We start from the raw sequence: 20,158 nt of genomic DNA, 5'->3' as shown, positions 1-20,158 counted from the left end.
TTTCCATTTCCTACATAAGAAGGTTTCATTACACCCGATCGAGATGATCTTATTGTAGTATCGTAAATAAGAGTCAGCCAAAATCCAATCCCAGAACCATATTGAAGTACAATATGCAATCATCAATGAGGGACAGTTAGAACTTTATACCTCGTTCACATTAGGCTCGAAATCTACTAAAAGTTGTTTTAAAATCACTTGTTATAAGGAAAATGACAGTTGAAATCTAGTTAAAGTGGTTTTTGAAAGAATAATGTGTATGCGGTTTTAAACAAAAAATAGACAAAGCTCGAAATTATTCGAAATTCAAAAATGCGAAACAGCTTTAGAATTCAAATTGGTTAAATTTGCAATATCTATGAATATTTTCAACTAATTAATCAATAATAAAAGCTTTAAAAAAAGCTAAATGCATGATAGGAGCTTTTATCGTTAAAAAAAAGTTTATATAGAGATTATTGGCATTGTGATCTCAATATTCGCATATAGGAACCATCTTTCAGTTATAACGAATCGACTTTGAAACATCAAAACTAAACAATACCCAATATCGAATGAAACAAAAAAGAAATGGGAAACCCTCATACACAAACCTCTGTTGGCCATATATTCATCGCTTTATCTTATCTTTTTCATTTTCGCTTCTGGTGAAAAGGATCAATCGAGATAAACTTATGAGAGATAATTTCCTAAACGGAATTTCCACATTTGCCACAAATCAAATACCAAAGGGCCATTGGTTAACATGGGATAGAGGACCACGGGCGGGGAGTATAGCATGCGAATACTCTCGGAAGGCCTTATTGATATTGATTAAGTTGGAGTAACAAAAAAAAAACCATTTTATTAACTATGGTGCCAACTAACCGGATGTGGAAGGGGTTGGTGATAGGCCTATGGTTAAATGAAAAACAAAATGCTCTTTCAATTTGCTTTTGTGTTAACCACACACTCTAAGAAGAAAGCATCTTAGATTTTAATAACTGAAAGAAGATGAAGAAAAAAAGTACAACAACCATCATAATTGAATTCAAACAAGGAGTCATTTATAACTACAGAAAAGTGTAGGCATTGAGTGAAAGAAAATTCTTTTATAACGGAGAAGTGAATGAGAAATGGGTGGTTGCCGAGTTAGAGGTGAGCCTAAAACAGTTACCTGTTCTGTATATATATACAACATAACTGGATGGGGCAGCACATGCTTCCATCGTATTTCTTGAGATGGGAGTCCATATGTACGTATAAGCATTCAATTTGGTATCCCAGTATGGTGTCGTTGACAAATGTCATTTTGTCTTTTCATCTGTGAAAAAGTTAAGTCTAGCAGCAGCAAATCTGGACTCTTCAGTAACATCATAATGAAGAAGGAAACTTGTGAAACGAACGAACAAACTCCTTGTTTTAGTTAGTTCATTTGTGTACACTCTCCCATGAAATGAGTGTGCAGCAATCCAATCCTTATTGTATGGAAGAAAGCAAATGGTTGGAAAATTGCTAGAGGCAGCAAAAAGGTTTGGGTTAAGGGCCTTAATTCATATTTTCCACCATCTTATAGGAAAATCCGAACTACGGTCTTGAGCATCGATATTTGTGAAAAAATGGACAGGTATTGTTGTACCAACCTGATATTTCATCCAAATAAATAAATAAAAATAAAATAAATAATAAATCATTTCTTGTATGGCTCTAGCGTATACCCATAATCACGAGATTATCAATAATTTCGTCGGCGACAGTTATGTAGAAAATTTAAACTTTTGCGTTGTTTGGCAAAAGTTTAAATTTTCTCTTCATGTAGCTCGAGATTCCAAATAAAACCTGGAATCGGTCTCTTTTTCTTAAGGTAGTCTTCACTTGTGATCACTTACCAGACTGAGTAGTCTAAGAGTACGGTCACACTAGGCAAATATTTGCACCAAATGAGTGTCAAACCTTTTTCCAGGAGCATTTTCGAAATATCCGTATACCGTTTTTGGAAGATACTCTTATCGTGATTCAATATATCCAAAAAAGAGTTAAAAACGTTGGCTGGTTTGGCTGTAATGACGAATTCTTTTTCGATTTCTGTCAAATACTTTCCCAGTGTGACCACTCGTAAGTAAGCAATGGACTGGATAGTCTAAGTGAGCCTGAAAAAAATCGGGCTGCCACTTTAACCTAACCTAACCAAACAACAAATCCTTCCTTTATTACAAAATGGAAGTGTCCCAGGGCGACAATGCCAATATGGGGCTATTTTTTATTCTTGTAGAATTAAAAAAATGTGTAAAATTTTGACAAAATTTTCTATAGAAAAAATTTTGACAAACATTTCTATAGAAAAAAAATTTGACAAAAGTTTCTATAGAAAAAAATGTTGACAAAATTTTCTATAGAAATAAAATTTTGACTAACTTTTCTATAGAAATAAAATTTTGACAAAATTTTCTATAGAAAAAAAATTTTGACAAAAATTTCTATAGAAAAAATATTTGACAAAATTTTCTATAGAATAAAATTTTGTCAAAATTTTCTATAGAAATAAAATTTTCTATAAAAATAAATTTTTCACAAAATTTTCTATAGAAATAAAATTTTGACAAAATTTTCTATAGAAATAAAATTTTGACAAAATTTTCTAAAGAAATAAAATTTTGACAAAATTTTCTTTAGCAAAAAAAAAATTTCTTTAACAAAAATTTCTATAAAAAATTTTTTTGACAAAATTTTCTATAAAAATAAAATTTTGACAAAATTTTCTATAGAAATAAAATTTTCACAAAATTTTCTATAGAAATAAAATTTGGACAAAATTTTCTATAGAAATAAAATTTGGACAAAATTTTCTATAAAAATAAAATTTTGACGAAATTATTTCTATAGAAAAAAAATTTTGACAAAAATTTCTATAGAAAAAAATTTGACAAAATTTTCTATAGAAAAAAATTTTAACAAAAATTTCTATAGAAAAAAATCACAAAATTTTCTATAGAAATAAAATTTTGACAAAATTTTCTATAGAAGGTTTTTTTGTTAAGTAGTTTTTTAATAGAATTTCAAAATTTTGGTAGATTATTTTTGGCAACCGTGAGTACAAACCTTTAAACCACCATTGTGAATGAGCACTAAGGTATACATTTTTACAATTATCTTCACAATTTCTCGTTTTTTTTCTCTCCCTCTCTCTAGGATCCATTGCTATTCCTCAAATATTAGCCATTGTGAATTTTTTTTGTGCAAAAGGCCTCCTTATGACAACGAAAATGTCGACACTGTATTCAATTCCATTTATCCAGTGGAGTCAATTCAACCAACAATAGCATACAAGTATACATCCTTTCATACAAACATTTTCCACCACCACGACCACCACCAGGCCACTTCCACCACCCCCTGCAAAAAAGCAATGGTAGTACGATACGATGGTGGTTTTGGGAAGAGAGAATGAGAGTGCGTTGTGTTGTTCGTCCCATCTAAGAAAACTTAAAATACATTACCGCCTAACGACGGCTACGGCAACGAACACCATATGTGAGATCCAGCAAGGATGTGTCAGTCAGGATCAGCGTTGCCACTACGAAATTTTATTTTGGACCAAAATTTTTCCAAAATCGGACCAAAATTCCATCCAGCGGACCAAATTTCCAATTTCGAAGAAAAATGCTTTATAAAATATTTTTTTTTGTACATAGTGCTTTTATTAAAAAAGTAAAATACTTTTCAACTTATTTATTTAAATTTGAAAAAATTTACTTTTTGAAAAGGTCGAATTTTAAAGCCAATTTTAGTTGACATCAACGCAAAATTTTCATTCGATTTTGTGTGATTGAAATGGTATCTAATCCCACACTGAAAAAAGCATTCACGGCTCCAAAGATTTTGTGAAGTGAGGACACATTTACGTCACAATTCCCTTTTACTTCAAGTGAAAATTATTTTATGTTTCAAGTAAAAAACGACTTTAAAATAATGTGTTAAAAGACACCTCATATTTGTAAAAGCTTTTAGTTTTAAAGTCAAGATGCAAAACGTCAACAAAATTTCATTAATTTTGAATATTTTTCAGGAGTATTAAAGCCATTTTGACTTTAGTAAAACGAAATTTTCTTTCATGTTAGGATACCCAATTTTATGTCGAATCACTTAACTATAAGGACAAACCGACTTCATTGAAAAGTTGATATACTTTTGAACAAGGAAAAAAACTTTATTTCAGAGAAATACGTCTTCTATGCTAAGCAAAATTCGCATTTGTATTTTAAGCACATGAAATCTTTGGCCTCACGGCAATATTTTATATATATTATTGAATATTTGATAGATTTTTTAAATACTAGAAAAAATTTATAAATTTGACCAAATTTATGAAAATGGACCAAAATGGGCCAAATTCCGGTTGGTCCGACCATCGGACCAAATTTAAAAATTAGAAATCTTTTGGACCAATTTTGGTCCGATCGGACCAAAACGGCAACGCTGGTCAGGATAATGATGATAATTACCATTGTAGCCGCACTTCGGGCCCGCTACATTCAAAACACCAAACACAATAATTACGATAAAGTTCTCTTTTTCTCCCATTTGGCGCGGTTTGGTGCTCTTTTGCTCTACTCTCTGCCTCTCTCTGCCAGTGTCGCAGCAACTGAGGCACACAAGTAAAGTATACACATTACAATTTTTTTCCTATGCGCCTCCCAAATTGGGGAAAATCCCATTAAATTGGGAATTGACAATGATGAACATAGGTAACGTATGCAAGGAAAAAGGCAATCCTTAGGAAATCCTGTCTCCAATGAGTTGTGGATACCAAGAATATATTGTAAAATTTTAATTCTTCTTAAACTATCAACAAATTTCTCTCCCCCACCTTCACAAACACCACCACTACCACCCTAAACTATAAAATTCACACACATTTCGGTGTTTTTATTTCGCGTTTTTGTATTCTCACTCCAGACCGACGACTGAAAAGGGTGTAGTATTTCGAATTTTTCACTAGGATACATGTGCCCAGTCAGGGATGGATGGACAAGGTATTCTTAGGATCACCATAATTTTCTCATAGATTTCCACATAAATTCTTGTTGTACATTTTCACTCTAAATTCAATACGGTTTTTTATTTCATTTGTATTTTGTTGGTATATATATTTATGCACTACTGGGGGAGCTTTAACTTTGCAACAATCAGGCTCCTTTTTTCCAGCAGCTAAACACTAGCTTTTTTGTTTTCGCTCTCGCAGTATAATTCTTTGAAATGCACAGTTTGTTTTGTATGAAACATTTACTATTTTATTCTGTGTATTCACATTTACCACTCGTTTATATGTTAATATTACGTTTTAATATGGTTTTTTGTTAATTTTATTATAATTTTTGTGCGAAATCCGCGCCCCGTTCGTTTTTCCTTAGCACTTTACAAGACGATAGAGGAGCAAACGACGACGGCAATTTGTATCTCTCTGACAGCGTTGCCATACAGTATTGCTCTACTGTTTGACATATCTTTAAACATCCCCCATAATTCCCAGAGAGAATACAAACACAAGAGGACTAAAATTTATCTTCTACAAAAACAACAAATGTCAACTGTATAGATGTCGCACAATGCCTGCAGCTTTGGTATTACCGACGTTGCGGTCGAAGTGCTGTTTTGATAAATTGTTTATAAAGGCATCGACAGTTAAAATTTCAATTTGTCTGCCAAAAAATTTAATAGAATGAAAACATTCATAAAAAAGAACATTTGTTACTACAAAGAAGGTTTTAAATCATATTATCTTTACGTTTCGTAAAGTCGGCAGAGAACTGAACTGGGTGACACCGACGCAAACTGTATGATATTTGAGAGAAGTGCCGACAAAAACTTCATGATATTAGAGAAATTTTCCTCATGACTGCTACCCTGCCAGCATTTTAAAGTTCCATTTCAACCTCATCGTTACCACAGACTCGTAAATGTCACTTCAACCATCATGAAAAGGTACATCAAAAATTACATGCAAGTAATTTGCCATCCCTACTGTTAAAAAAGCCATTTTTTTTTTGTGAAACGCCAAGCGCAACCAGCTTGTTATATTTTAATTAAATAAAAACGAAAATAAAGTTCTGAAAACATAGATTATACGCTTAAAATTGTGAAAGGTATATTGGTGAACAATTTGGTGATTTTCCAAATGGAATAAAGTGATTGTTTTTCAGATATTTTACAGACACGCTGCCTCCATGGAATAAAAACACTGGTTGATAGACGCAGCAACATGTAACTCGCTACTTGTAACTCAACATCATCATTAATGCCAAAAATTATGTTAAATGTAATGTGATAGTGGTATAAATGTTATATTTTTAAGAATTTGTAAATGTTTAATCAAATTAATAAATATCTAAACAAACGTGTTTTACTCGACCACAATGATTCTTTTACAACTATCTTAAAATGCACTTTTTCTGATTGTTTGGAGGGTCCCTTATTGGCGTCGTTCTAAATTGATCTATAAAGGCACCTAATAATTGCACTCATGCGAAACATTTTTGTAGTAACTTGGCGTGGTACAACTTCTCAATAGTGACGGCGCTTTTCCGACGAGTTTTTGATGTCGTATATGATTGTTTTCGACGTAGTGGGGATTCTCAAAAGAGTCCCCAAATTCAAAAAATGTTGGCAGGGTACCTACTGACGCAGTTTCGCTTTACAGTTTCGTTCTCTTGTGTTTTTATTCTCTCTGTAATTCCTAAAGTAAATGCATGGAATTTTTTGATATTTGTTTTAAAAGGGCGGCGTACAGCTCTGGTGGTGGTTTAAATTTTACTCTCAAGGCCGATACGCACCTCTAGCAGAAATTTAAGCCCAATCAATAATAAATGCATTGCTATATATTTCATAAAGAAAATACCATGGGGCGTAATTATCGATTGTTTACATTTGTCGTCCATAAGAAATACATTTTAAAACTGTGTAGTTGGCATTGCTATATATTTGCTAAAGAAAATACCATGGGGCGTTATTATGGATTGTTTACATTTTTCGTCCATAAGAAATACATTGTAAAACTGTGTTGTTGGCACGCAAATGAAATTTCCACTAAGCCATGTATTTCGTATGATTATAATGCTTTACGAAATTTTCGTTAGCAAATACATTGTTTTGTATTTTTTATAGCTCGCGGAAATTTCGTTAGAGGTGCATACCGACCTTTTAGGTCGATATCGGACTTTATGCGCCTTGCAGACTATAAGTTTATCCTGACGACAGTGGTCGTGTCGAACATATCCCATATATTGGCCACATTATAAGTTAAGTGCGAAGGCATAATCGATACTGCTGCATGTTTATGGGATCGATAACACATTTACCGATTATTTAGTCATCAACGAATTGTCGTATCATTTGGACACACTGTAAGATTCTTTACACACACATAGATTCCGTCCGGAAAAACTTTTACTCTGTAAGACTCATTACTGGCAATTTTTCGATATGGCAATACTGCATTGTAATAAAAAAATTGTTGGCAACGTAATTTTGTTCTCAAAGGAAGGCAACTCAATGCATCTATGTATGCCGGTAAGACAGTGTTTTACACATTTCTTAAGACCGTTATGCAGCGGCTCTTGTAGCTATTCCCTATTGCATGCCAACAATGCAGTTTTCCATTTATAGGCAGGCATCAAAACACTAAAATAACAATTTTTTCACGATTGCTTTTCATTAATAATTAATTTTAAAGAAAAACAACTTTTTAAATAGTTGCTTTGAAACATTCCCCATTAAGTTATGATAAAATTTACCAAAAAAAACTTTATTCTATATTTTTGTTTTTGCAGACAATTTAGTTAGCGAAATTTTCGATTGCTTACTTCACGTGGCTAAACCGCTTTATTGGCATACAACAGAAAATTTCCCAAAAGTTGCATACCGGGCGTTGAAAGTAGATATTTTTTGATGTTGATAATGCAGTTTATGTTAAATATATTTCTTTTTTATGATTCTGTATGCAAAACTCCATTAATAATATTGCTGCGTGTCGCTTAATTTCGATGATAGGAAGTGAAGCGACATATTCCATGTTGTATTTTAAGCTTAACAATAAAAGGCATATTATATATGCCTGAATTATCGATTCGATTAGCCTTCTACGGCACTGTATCATGACTATAGATCTGCTCGTGTTGGGCCTATATATTAGAGGTGTGCACGTGAGTAATAGTTTACTCACGCACACTCACGACTGAAAAATCATACTCACGCACACTCACGCACGATATTTTTTGGTAGGACTCACGCATACTCACGAAAAGAAAATTTGTACTCACGCACGGAAACGTCGTGACTAACGAAAAATACCGTGACTCACGAATAATTTTATAATTAATTTACCTTACCAAAGTGTCTGAGCGTTATTAAATTCGAGTGTTATTAAACTCTTAACATCCCATCACTAAAATTGTAATTGAATTTACTCTTAAGCGTTTTATGTTGGTGAGCAGGAATATTTCCGTGAGTGTAATTCGTTACTCACGCACACTCACGAAGATATTATTTTCGTGACTCACGCTCACGGACGACATTTTGGTTTGTTAATCACGCTCACGCACACTCACGCTGTTGTCATGTTGTCATGAGCGTGACTCACGACTCACGCACGAATCACGAAAATGTTCGTGAGTCACGACAATTTCGTGTCAAGTTCACACCTCTACTATATATATAAGAATTGCAGTAATGTACTCAATTCTGAATTATTACCCAAATCAAGTTTTATAATTTTCACAATTAATTACGTTTTTTGTTGTTGTTTTTTATTATTTTTCCAAAAAAGACTTTTATTGTTGTTAATTTTACATTTAATTTACACTAAAAATTGTTAATAATATGGTTTTATTTTATATTATTTTTATGGTATTACTTAATAATGCACCCTTAAGACGAAAAAAAAGCTTCATACTAATTATTATTATTATTGATTTTGTTTTATTAAGAATATTTTAGGATAGGGATTTTATTTTATTGGTTAAATGAACAACACACTTTGATTAAATATAATATTTTTTGTTTTTCTTTACTCGCTTATATATGATTTTTTGTTTATATCATTCTTTGCAATAAAATTAAAATCTAGTTTTTTGTTTTTTTTTGTTATGCTGCTTTGTTGTTTTTGTTTTGTTTATATGTATATCTATTCTTCACTTTCTAATGATTTTGCGTAATTGTTCGTTCTTAATTTCTAATATATAGTATATTTAGTTTCTTTGTTTTAATCTGATGATCTGATTTTTGTTTGTTTGTTTGTTTTATCGATTCTTAAGAAGCTTCATAAAATATCCTAAATTTTATTACAGTTTATTATATTGTGGGTTGTGTTGTTGTTTGTTTTTGTATTTGTATTCACTGTATTATCTCATTTGTTTGGTTTTTCATAATTAGATTACCAATAATTGAGTTTTCCTTTTTAAGAATTTTGCTTTTGACAAAAACAAAACGCAACTCTTATGGAGGGTTTAGTAAATAAAAATTGGAAAAACTAAACATAAACTCATGGAAGAGGCCTGATATTTTTATTGAAAATCCAAAAAATCTTTTTCTGTAACAAAAGTTTAGAAAAAAACTAAATTTCCTTTTATTTTTAACAAATTATCTTTGAAGTTAATTCTTTCTATAATTGCCATAATTTATGTTTTTTTTTTTGTTACTTAAGAAAAATATTTTACGCCCAAGGAAATTTTGTTCATCTAAAATTTCGTTTAAATTTAATTTTCCATAGTCAAAAAAAAAAAACCAAAAATATATAATATAGAAAAAAGATCAAACTCTAAATAATAGTAATAAAATAGTTTGTAATAAATATATAATATTCTAAACAAAAAAAGAATTCACAACTTGAGTTTTGTTCTTAACGTTTGCGAATAATATTCGTTCGCTTTACATTAAATAAAATTAATTTTTTTTTTGAAATTAAAGCAGCTAGAAAATGGGGGAAACCAAACATGAAATTTATATCATTTGTTTTTGTTTTCTCTTTAGCTTGACGACATGATTATGTTTTCATTTATTTTATTTAAAAGGCCTGCGGTGCTGGAGAAGGAGGAGTAGTAGAAGAAGAAGAAGAACAATTATAATTCGTAGATGATGAGGAAGTTGTGGGCATATTTGATTGATGGTTATTAACTTGGGCCGTACTATTACTACTATTGCTGGTGGCTAAGGCAGCATTACAACTAGCAGTCACTGTTGATGTTCCCTTTAAGCCCCTGTTACTGTTACTGCTGCTGCTACTGCTATTACCAAAAGGAAATTCTAGAGACGAATTTTTATTTAAAATGGCAACTCGCCTTTGATTTCCGCGAAGACAAGAAAACGAAAAAGAATGATGTTCATACATTTTTAGCTAAAATTGAGTGGGTCAATTTTTTGGAAACACATCTGCAATATTCACAAAAGCACAAGCTCCTAATGAAGATTGAGCCATAACCTTAAGTAGCTCATTGGCATGGGCCACACAGTATTCCAATGGTGGCCATTTTGCATAATTCATTGATTCTGAAAATAGTGAATAGGAAATAAATTAGTTAATATGCTGAAAACTATTGCGAAAAATATTATAAAAAACGAGCTACATTTAGGCCGAGAAAATAAATGTACACATTTTTCTCACAACACCAAAATAAATTAATCTCCCAATGTGTGATAGAGAAGTGACTGGGTCTAATCAAAATTTAGCATCCCTACTTCCAATAAATCCTCTTACATTTCAAAATAAACTTTTTTCCAATCATATGAGTCCTTTTTTTTAAAACAAATGCAACTGGTGGGACTCTGACGAAATAAGTCTTTGACAAGAAATTTAAATATTGATTCTCATTTGGAAAAGGGTAAATCTACACAGTCATCTATCAATGAGATGATGAATCAGTTATACAGGACTGATGAGATAATAAGATTATGAAATACTTTAGGTAGTTACCACTATAGCTAGAATCTATTGATATGGCACTAGCACTCCTCATGATCTGAAATACCAGATGTATCGACTCCTCTTAAACTAACGTCACCCAAAAATTGAGGTCTGTAGACTGACTAAAATATAAAACCTAATAACCCAGTTTCGATAGAACACCAAAATGTTTTTCAACAGTGTATTATCCCCTCTCAGTAATGCTGGAGATATTTCTGAGTGCTTAAAAATTTCTCTAAATGGTTTCACCGCAATGTGGAACGCCGTTCAGACTCGGCTATAAAAAGGAGGTCCCTTGTCATTGAGCTAAACACAGAATCGGGCAGCACTCAGTGATAAGAGTGTTGTTGTTGTTGTAACAGTTGTAACAGTTTATTGTGATGTCATCCATTTTTATGTTATACGCTTTGGTACTTCAGCTTGTGGCCAGATCGAGGAACTCTGCGACTAAGGTGGGGTGCGTCCAGAGTGACCTTGCGGTAAGTCGGGTTGGTTTAGCTGGGCAAGAGAAAAGACCACGCGTGTCGTGTGGCCCTTGATTGCAAATTGGACATACGTCAGCTACGCTGCTATCAATCACTGATAAATAGGAATTGAGGCGGCGGCACTTGCCTGATCTTAACTGGGCTAAAACTACCCTAGTCTGCCGTGGGAGGTCTCTTTTCTCCGGTGCTATGGGCGGTGGACGGACTCCGAGAACAGGATTAACCTTGTAGCTTCTCACCGCTTCAGCTACAGTATCCTCATGAATCCTGTTCAAACCTGCCTGGTACGCTGCTTGATCTAGAGGTTCTCTTTTGTAGCGCTGGATCTCGCGCTCTAGATTATGTATATCAACCCTTACGTTCCAGGGTTGTGGTTGTGCATCCATGAGATGGTGGTTTGGATGATTATTGCGATAACAACCCAGGAGATACTGCTTTGACAACATGTAGTTGTGTCTTCGCACAGGGATGATCTTTGTCTCCACATAAAGGTGATCCAGGGGTGTGCTGCGGAGACACCCAGTCGCAGTTCTAAGGGCAGCGTTCTGACAGGTTTGTATGTTATTCCACTGCGTATCACTAGTCTGCGGTGTCCACACTGGCGCTGCATAGTTTACCACTGACCGGCCGATTACTTCGCCATCGACACTAATATTCAACTGCCTGCGCACTTCTGCCGTCCATGTAGTGAATAGTGTGGCTGAGGATTTGGTGGGGAATATTCTCAAGTTTCTCGCAGTGAAATAACTGGTAAGATTAGCTAAGTAGACATTTAAACGATCGCAGATGTCATCAACATTGGGCCCAGATGCCAAGATTGTACAGTCATCCGCATATGATACAATCTCGACGCCGTCAGGTGGGCGTGGAATCGAGGACAGGTAGAGGTTAAACAGTGCCGGAGATATCACCCCACCCTGGGGAACACCCTGTTTAACTCTACGGGGTTTTGACTTTTTGTCCCTGAATTCCACGTACGACTGGCGTCCACACATATAATTCAGCACCCAACGTTTCACTCCTGCCGGTAGGGACGTATTCTCGATGTCCTCAAATAATTTGGCATGGTTGACCGTATCGAACGCTTTCGATAGGTCAAGCGCCACGAGGGCCGTCCTATGACACGGCTTGGGCTGATGAAGTCCCCTATTGATATGTGTCGAAATGGCATGTAAGGCTGTCGTCGTACTGTGTACCTTACGGAATCCATGTTGATGGTGGGCAGCTGGAAAATTCTCCACAAGGCTAGGGAGGAGTAGTGCCTCAAGTGTCTTGGCTACTGGCGAGAGAAGGGATATCGGTCTGTACGATTCACCTTTACTCGAATCTTTGCCTGGTTTCAGTAGTGGAATCACCCTTCCCATCTTCCAGACATCGGGTATAATGAGTGATTCTAAGGACAAATTGAGGAGTCTGGTCAGGTACTCAACTCCCAGTATTCCGAGATGCTTCAACATTAGTATTGAAATTCCGTCGGGGCCTTGGATGGTTTCGCGCTGTTGATGACACTGGTAACTTCGGCTACAGTAAATTGTGGTGTGTGTCGGCTCGGAGACCACGTATACGACGTGTGATAAGTTCACCACTGTGGTATCACAATGGATGGAATAGTCTAAGCCTGAAATATGGGGCTTCCGCAATACCTTACCTAAGCTATCCTTTATCGGGTAGACACATTTCTGTCTTGAAAACACAATAACAAATATTCCAAAATCGTAATTGCAATGAAATTGTACACAGTCGATAATAAGATCCATGGAAATTTTGATAGAAATAAGGGAAACATAACAAAACAAAACATAACATTAGCTAGAATAGCTATGAAATTGAAACCAACTATCCAAAGGGTCTACTGATTTCAATGCATAACAGTCGGTAATAACATGCTCGTATTTATTATCGACGTCGTACTTCCAAAGGAATGTCTCGATAAATTTTTGCTGTTAAAGTCGAGTATGGTGAAGTCACACATATTTGGGTTGTTGTTTAAAACAAGACAAAAGAAATTAAATTGGAACACTTACACTCCTAGCTATACATTTTGCGAAAGAGCATATTTCTAGATTAGCTGCATAAATCTAGCGGGACTACTAATTTGTACTTTTTATGCTGAGTTCCTACTGAGAAAACATATAGGAATTTCTATTCCCAAAATGAACCATTTTTCCCAGCACTGTGTTACACATAGCAGCGGCACTAGCGGGTAATAGTGGCCAAAGTAAACCAATACCCATTTCCTTTCATTCCATAATAACAGCTAACTAAAAAGCGGATAACAGTGATGCAAATAATAAAGCCCCATGATAGTCGACTGATTTTAAGCCTGAGAGAAATCATGAAAACCCCTACGGGTAATTGGTACAAATTACCACTGAAGGAAATACTACAGGACTGGTACCGTAGCACCAATTTGTCGCTTAAAATTAAAATCGTATTGGATATAGACATTTGGTAAAATACGATTATCATAATAATCTATTGCTCCAACATAGTTCGAAAGTTTTTCACTTCTTATGCGATTCCTGCCAAAAAGGAAACAAATTCCCAATAGTTTGTCCGAGACTGGTTCATGAGAACCTGTCTATTGGGGTGCTCCTACTAAATTATCCCAGGACGTGTCCTTTGGAATGAGTCCAAGACGTGGTCTAAAGCGTAAATTTACCCCGTCTATGCCAAACCCATGTTAAAGTGACCGGTCCCATCCATTGTATTGTATTGTTATACACACCAGGGACTAGTCCTGTGGATGATGCATTTCCCGTAGGGACATGAAATTAAGCGTTTTCAAGTCAGCATCTCCAGGATACTACAAAAACAACAAACTACGGCCCTCGGTAGCACAGTGGAAGCGCTCTAGGCCTTGCATGACGAAGGTGTCGGGTTCGATTCTCGGCCGGGTGGCCCAGGCAAAAATAATTTACATGCGTAAATTCATCACTTGTTCGAGTGTCTGTTGATACATTTAGCACCTGTCGCACTTCCATTCTATAGATAATATAAAAAAATAAACAAAACTAAACAAGTATATACAGCACTAAGTTCGGCCGGGCCGAATCTTAAATACCCACCACCATGAACCAAATATTAGGGTTTCCTTTGAAATTTCAGGAGGGCTTAAGGACTTGAGGACACTTCCCGAAGATAAATTTAAAGATTTCACCTACACAGAAAAAAATATCACCAAAATATTTCCAATTAAAAAGTTAATTGAAGTTGAAAATTTTTTCAATTAATAAATTAATTGATACAATTAACTTTTTAATCATGATAGAAAATTAAGTTAATTAAGTCAATGATTGAACATTTTAAAATTTTTAATTAAAAAATTAATTGATAAATTAACTTTTTAATCAAATTCGGAAGACTAATTCAGTTAAAAAAAGTGCTGATTTTTTTTTAATTTTTAATGAAAAATGTATTTCAACCAATCATTTGTTAATCCAAATAAAAACTTTAAGCCAATTCAGAAAGTAATTAAAAATAGTTACCTTTTTTAATTAATAAATTATTTGAGTTTTGCAATCAACATCAATTAAATTTTTAATTGAATCAATTAAAAAATTAATTGAAATTTGCTGAAAAAATCAATTAATTTTTTAATCAAGAATTTTTTCTATGCCCAATTAAAACTGTGATTGATACTATCATTTTCGTGATTGAAGACATTTCAATTAAAAAATTAATTGGATCAATTAATTTGGTGATTGAATCAGAAAAAAAAATTTGTGTGTGTATGAGGACTATATCATATTCTGGATTTATAAGAACCATTTTTGTTTGAGTTTTAGAGGAATCATTAACATCTCTTGTAAGTGTGCAAGAAAATTATAAAATAACGTCTTGATTTGAAATCTGTAGAAGTAAAATCTGGAAATTTTACATTGAGTTTCAAGCAATTTTCATGATCAGTGCGCCTTCTATACCCTCAAGAAGTGAAGTCGGTCTATATGGAGGCATTACCAAATGGACCGATAAAAACTTGATCCGACACACGTTTTTGTGAGCCTAAAATACCAGAATATTTACAATTTCAGGCAAATCGGATAAAAACTACGGTTTCTAGAAACCCAGGGAGTTAAATCGGGAGATCGTTCTTATGGGGGCTATACTAAAATATGGACCGATACTCAACGTTTTCGGCACATCTCTATATGGCCCGAAAATACCTCTAGATTTCCAATTTCAGGCAAATTGGATAAAAACTTCGGATTCTATAAGCCCAATAAGTAAAATCGGGATATCGGTCTATATGGGGGCTATACCAAAACATGGACCGATACTCACCATTTGTGGCTTACCTCTTTATGGTCCTAAAAGACCTATAAATTTCCAATTTCAGGCAAATTGTATATAAACTACGGATTCTATAAACCCAAGATGTAAAATCGGGAGATCGGTCTATATGGGGGGATATACCAAAACATGGAACGATACGGACCATTTTCGGCACACCTTTTGATGGTCCTCAAGTACCTCTAGATTTTCAATTTCAGGCAAATTAGATAAAAACTACGGTTTCTATAAGCCCAAGACCCCAAATCGGGAGGTCGGTTTATAAGGGGACCACACCAAAACATGGACAGATGCTCACCATTTTTGGCACACCTCTTTATGGTTCTAAAGTACCTCTCGATTTCCAATTTCAGGTAAATTGGATAAAAACTGCGGTTTCTATAAGCCCAAGAAGTAAAATCGGGAGATCGGTCTATATGGGGGCTATACCAAAATATGGACCGATACTCACAATTTTTGGCACACGTATTTGTGGTCCTACAATACCTCTAGATTTCCAATTTCAGGTAAATTCAATAAAAACTGAGGTTTCTATAAACCCAAGAGGTAAAAATGGGAGGTCTATATGGGGGCTATACCAAAACATGGACCGATACTCACCATTTTTGGCACACCTCTTTGTGGTCATAAAACACCTCTAGATTTCAAATTTCAGGCAAATTGGATAAAAACAACGATTTCTATAAGCCCAAGACCCCAAATCGGGAGGTCGGTTTATATGGGGACTATATCAAAACCTGGACCGATCTTCGAACTTGATCTACCTGCAGACAAAAGACGAGTTTGTGCAAAATTTCAGCACGATTGCTTCATTATTGAAGACTGTAGAGTGATTACAACAGACAGACAGACGGACATCGTTATATTGTCTTAGAATTTCTCCCTGATCAAGAATATATATACTTTATATAGTCGGAAATCGATATTTCGATGTGTTACAAACGGAATGACAAACTTATTATACCCCCGTCACCATTCTATGGTGGTGGGTATAAAAACAAAACAAGACGAAAAAGAGGGGAGATATAACACGTCACTAACACCAACAAAAAAAACTATAAATAGAACTAACCAGCAGCGCCACTAGCGGGTAATAGTGACAAATGTAAACTAATACCCATTTCCTTTTATCCATTAAAAATAATAATAAAAGTTAACAAAAATCCAGATAATATAATTAGTAATGCAATTATTATGGTTCCATATGATAGGCGACTGCTTTGAAGCCGGAGCAAAGTCAGCATGAAATTAAGCGTTTTCATATCAGCTCATCCCAGCTGGTACAACAACAACAAAATATACTGTAAATAGCTAACTATATTTTTTCCATTCCCTGATTACTACTATAATGCTACATCAAATCGAAATCTATTTTTAGAAGCAATTGCAATCAAGCATTGTTTGCATTTTGTTTCATTAACATTAGAATAAAAAAAATATATAGCAGTCTTACCTAATATGGCTGAATTTAAAGCTCTACAGACAGTCTCACGTTTTGTTGGGCATAATTGCCAACCTAAAGGACTTGCCCAGGGATTTGAATAGGCTATTAAACTAAATGCATCCTGAAAATTAAAAAAAATAAATTTATTACAACCATTATCTCTATTATTTAATGCTATTGTATATGGTATACACCCACACATACCTCCAACATTTGTCTCTCCTCATCAGTCATTTTGCTTTCCTTTTCCAATTGTTGTCCCATTTGTGATAGATCTTTACCAAACTCTAATATACGTTCAATGCCATGACTATATTTTCTTACTGAAGGGGATACATCAACATCTGAAAAAAAAAAAAAATAAAAAATTATATTAAAATTTATAGTTAGTTTTTTTTATATTGAGGGCTTACCCATTTCTTCATCAGCATCTATTGATTCATTAAAATTATTCGAATTTCCATTTTTACAAACGGTTCCTGGAATAATAAAATAAAGTTTTAAAATAAAAAGACAAGTTCCATTTCACACTCAACTTCTGTATATTGAAATATTGAGAAATTGAGGATATCTTTTATATCAAGTCTTTCAAAATTTGGAAATGTCTAATCAAAATCACAAATGGTAATTTTACACCTAATCAATATAAAACCAAATCCATGCCCATATAACGTGAATGTTGAAGTGCTCAGGCATCTTGTTAAGGCGTTTATAGCAGTATGTGACTTTATTTTCCATAAACACCTTGATTCTCTGGAGTATCAGAGTAATTGTATAATTTTAACAGTAACTGTGCACAACATTTTGATTTAGTCCTTACTTTTCCGCTGTTGCCTTTTTTGATTGAGTACAAAGTTCTTTCCGAGGAATTTTACACGTTCAACAAAAAATGGAAATGTCACCTAAGGCCATTGTTTAACCTACGAAAATCTTAACTCCATTGTAAATCTGTCTTTGTAGGATTTACTCCTATATGATACTTTCGCGTCCTTTTATTCTTATTAGGGTTTGTAATTAGGATAAAAAAGTTAACATCTCAATTTTTCAAATGGATTTGGATTTTTTTATTTAAATTTTGGTAGTTTTTTTAATAATTTTTAACTTGTCGGCTTTTTTAAAAAAATCCACTTACGACTATCACGATTATTAAAAATTCGAATTTTTGTGTACACAAGTTTTTGATAAGTTAGGTGAATGATATAAAATGTTGACAACATTTTCTATAGAAAAGTTGTGACAACATTTCTATGGAAATAAAATTTTGACAAAATTTTCTATAAAAATAAAATTTTGACAAAATTTTCTTTAAAAATAAAATATTGATACAATTTTCTAAAGAAATAACATTTTGCAAAAATATTCTATAGAAATAAAGTTTTGTTGAAATTTTCAATAAAAATAACATTTTGACAAAATTTTCTACAGAAATAAAATTTTGCAAAAATTTTCTATAGAAATAAAATTTTGCAAAAATTTTCTATAGAAATAAAATTTTGCAAAAATTTTCTATAGAAATAAAATTTTGCAAAAATTTTCTATAGAAATAAAATTTTGCAAAAATTTTCTATAGAAATAAAACTTTGCAAAAATTTTCTATAGAAATAAAATTTTGCAAAAATTATCTATAGAAAGAAAATTGTGACAAAATTTCTATAGAAATAAAATTGTGACATTTCTATGGAAATAAAATTTTGATAAATTTTGTATAGAAATCAAAATTTAGCAAAAATTTTCTGTAGAAATAAAATTGTGACAGTATTTTGATAAAATTTTCTATAGAAATCAAAATTTAGCAAAAATTTTCTAGAAATAAAATCTTGATAAAATTTTCTAGAAATCAAAATTTTCTATAGAAATAACATTTTGACAAAATTATCTATAGAAATAAAATGTTGTTTGTTGTTTTTGATTTCAGCTTAAAACCATGCATTGAGTAAACTACAAGTGTAGCTAAACCATCAGAGGAAAATAATGTTTGTCAAATTTATTTGGGCAAAGTCCTATAGACTGCAAGATGGTTGGATGGACGCACGTTTCGGCATTACCACATTCCTCATAAGTATCCTCTACTTGCAGCAAAACTATCAAAATTTTGTCAAAATTTCCTATAGAAATAACATTTTGACAAAATTATCTATAGAAATAAAATTTTGACACAATTTTCTATAGAAATAAAATTTTGACAAAATTTTCTATAGAAATAAAATTTTGACAAAATTTTTTATAGAAATACAAATTTTGACAAAATTTTCTATAGAGATAAAATTTTGACAAAATTTTCTATAGAGATAATATTTTGACAAAATTTTCTATAGAGATAAAATTTTGACAAAATTTTCTATAGAGATAAAATTTTGACAAAATTTTCTATAGAGATAAAATTTTGACAAAATTTTCTATAGAGATAAAATTTTGATAAAATTTTCTATAGAGATAAAATTTTCTATAGAAATAAAATTTTGCAAAAATTTTCTAAAGAAATAAAATTTTGACAAAATTTTCTATAGAGATAAATTTTGACAAAATTTTCTATAGAGAAAAAATTTCGACAAAATTTTCTATAGAGATACAATTTTGACAAAATTTTCTATAGAAATACAAATTATGACAAAATTTTCTATAGAGATAAAATTTTGACAAAATTTTCTATAGAAATAAAATTTTGATAAAATGTTCGATACACAGAAAAAAAAATTCACGAAAATGTTTCCAATTAAAATATTAATTGAGTTTTAAAAAATATTCAATTAAAAATTTAATTGATTCAACAAAATTTTTAATTGAAACAAAAATCAATCACACAAACTAATAATATCAATTAATTTTTTAATTGGATCAATTAATTTTTAATTGACTTTTTTTGAATTTTAATTTTTTAATTGATACTATCATTTCTGTGATTGAAGACATTTCAATTAAAAAATTAATTGGATCAATTAATTTCGTGATTGAATCAGAAAGAAATTTTTTTGTGTGTAGAAATCAAAATTTTGAAAAAATTTT

At 32.6% G+C, this 20,158-nt stretch overlaps 2 protein-coding genes and 1 long non-coding RNA gene across 7 annotated transcripts in view; 1 reads left to right on the top strand and 2 right to left on the bottom strand.

Moving 5' to 3' along the window:
• The window catches only part of Galphao (G protein alpha o subunit), a 159,243-nt gene extending 153,795 nt beyond the window's left edge, over positions 1 to 5,448 (bottom strand). Inside the window, exon 1 of one of the 5 annotated variants that reach the window (XM_075312545.1) lies at positions 5,294 to 5,448. The gene's annotated coding sequence lies outside the window, so the exon portion shown is untranslated. Of the gene's footprint in view, positions 1 to 5,069; positions 5,089 to 5,266 lie in introns of those variants that run through there. The other 4 variants (XM_075312546.1, XM_075312548.1, XM_075312547.1 and 1 more) reach the window with 4 other exon arrangements.
• Positions 5,449 to 5,779: 331 nt separating this feature from the next.
• LOC142241313 (uncharacterized) lies at positions 5,780 to 6,373 on the top strand. The gene is made up of 2 exons (XR_012723570.1): positions 5,780 to 6,122; positions 6,180 to 6,373. It is a non-coding gene; the product is annotated as an uncharacterized LOC142241313 (long non-coding RNA).
• A 3,900-nt stretch (positions 6,374 to 10,273) lies between these two features.
• Positions 10,274 to 20,158, bottom strand: part of RanBPM (Ran-binding protein M) — a 43,427-nt gene continuing 33,542 nt past the window's right edge. Inside the window, exons 11-14 of the mRNA XM_075313937.1 lie at positions 17,569 to 17,634; positions 17,360 to 17,499; positions 17,165 to 17,276; positions 10,274 to 10,518 (exon numbers count right to left, since the gene is read on the bottom strand). Of these exons, the coding sequence (XP_075170052.1) occupies positions 10,382 to 10,518; positions 17,165 to 17,276; positions 17,360 to 17,499; positions 17,569 to 17,634 (455 nt within the window). The 3' untranslated portion in view covers positions 10,274 to 10,381. The remainder of the gene's footprint in view (positions 10,519 to 17,164; positions 17,277 to 17,359; positions 17,500 to 17,568; positions 17,635 to 20,158) is intronic.

Source organism: Haematobia irritans, chromosome 5, assembly GCF_050003625.1.
Source record: "Haematobia irritans isolate KBUSLIRL chromosome 5, ASM5000362v1, whole genome shotgun sequence".
Lineage (NCBI taxonomy): Eukaryota > Metazoa > Arthropoda > Insecta > Diptera > Muscidae > Haematobia > Haematobia irritans.
This window is presented reverse-complemented; position numbering and strand designations above follow the sequence as displayed.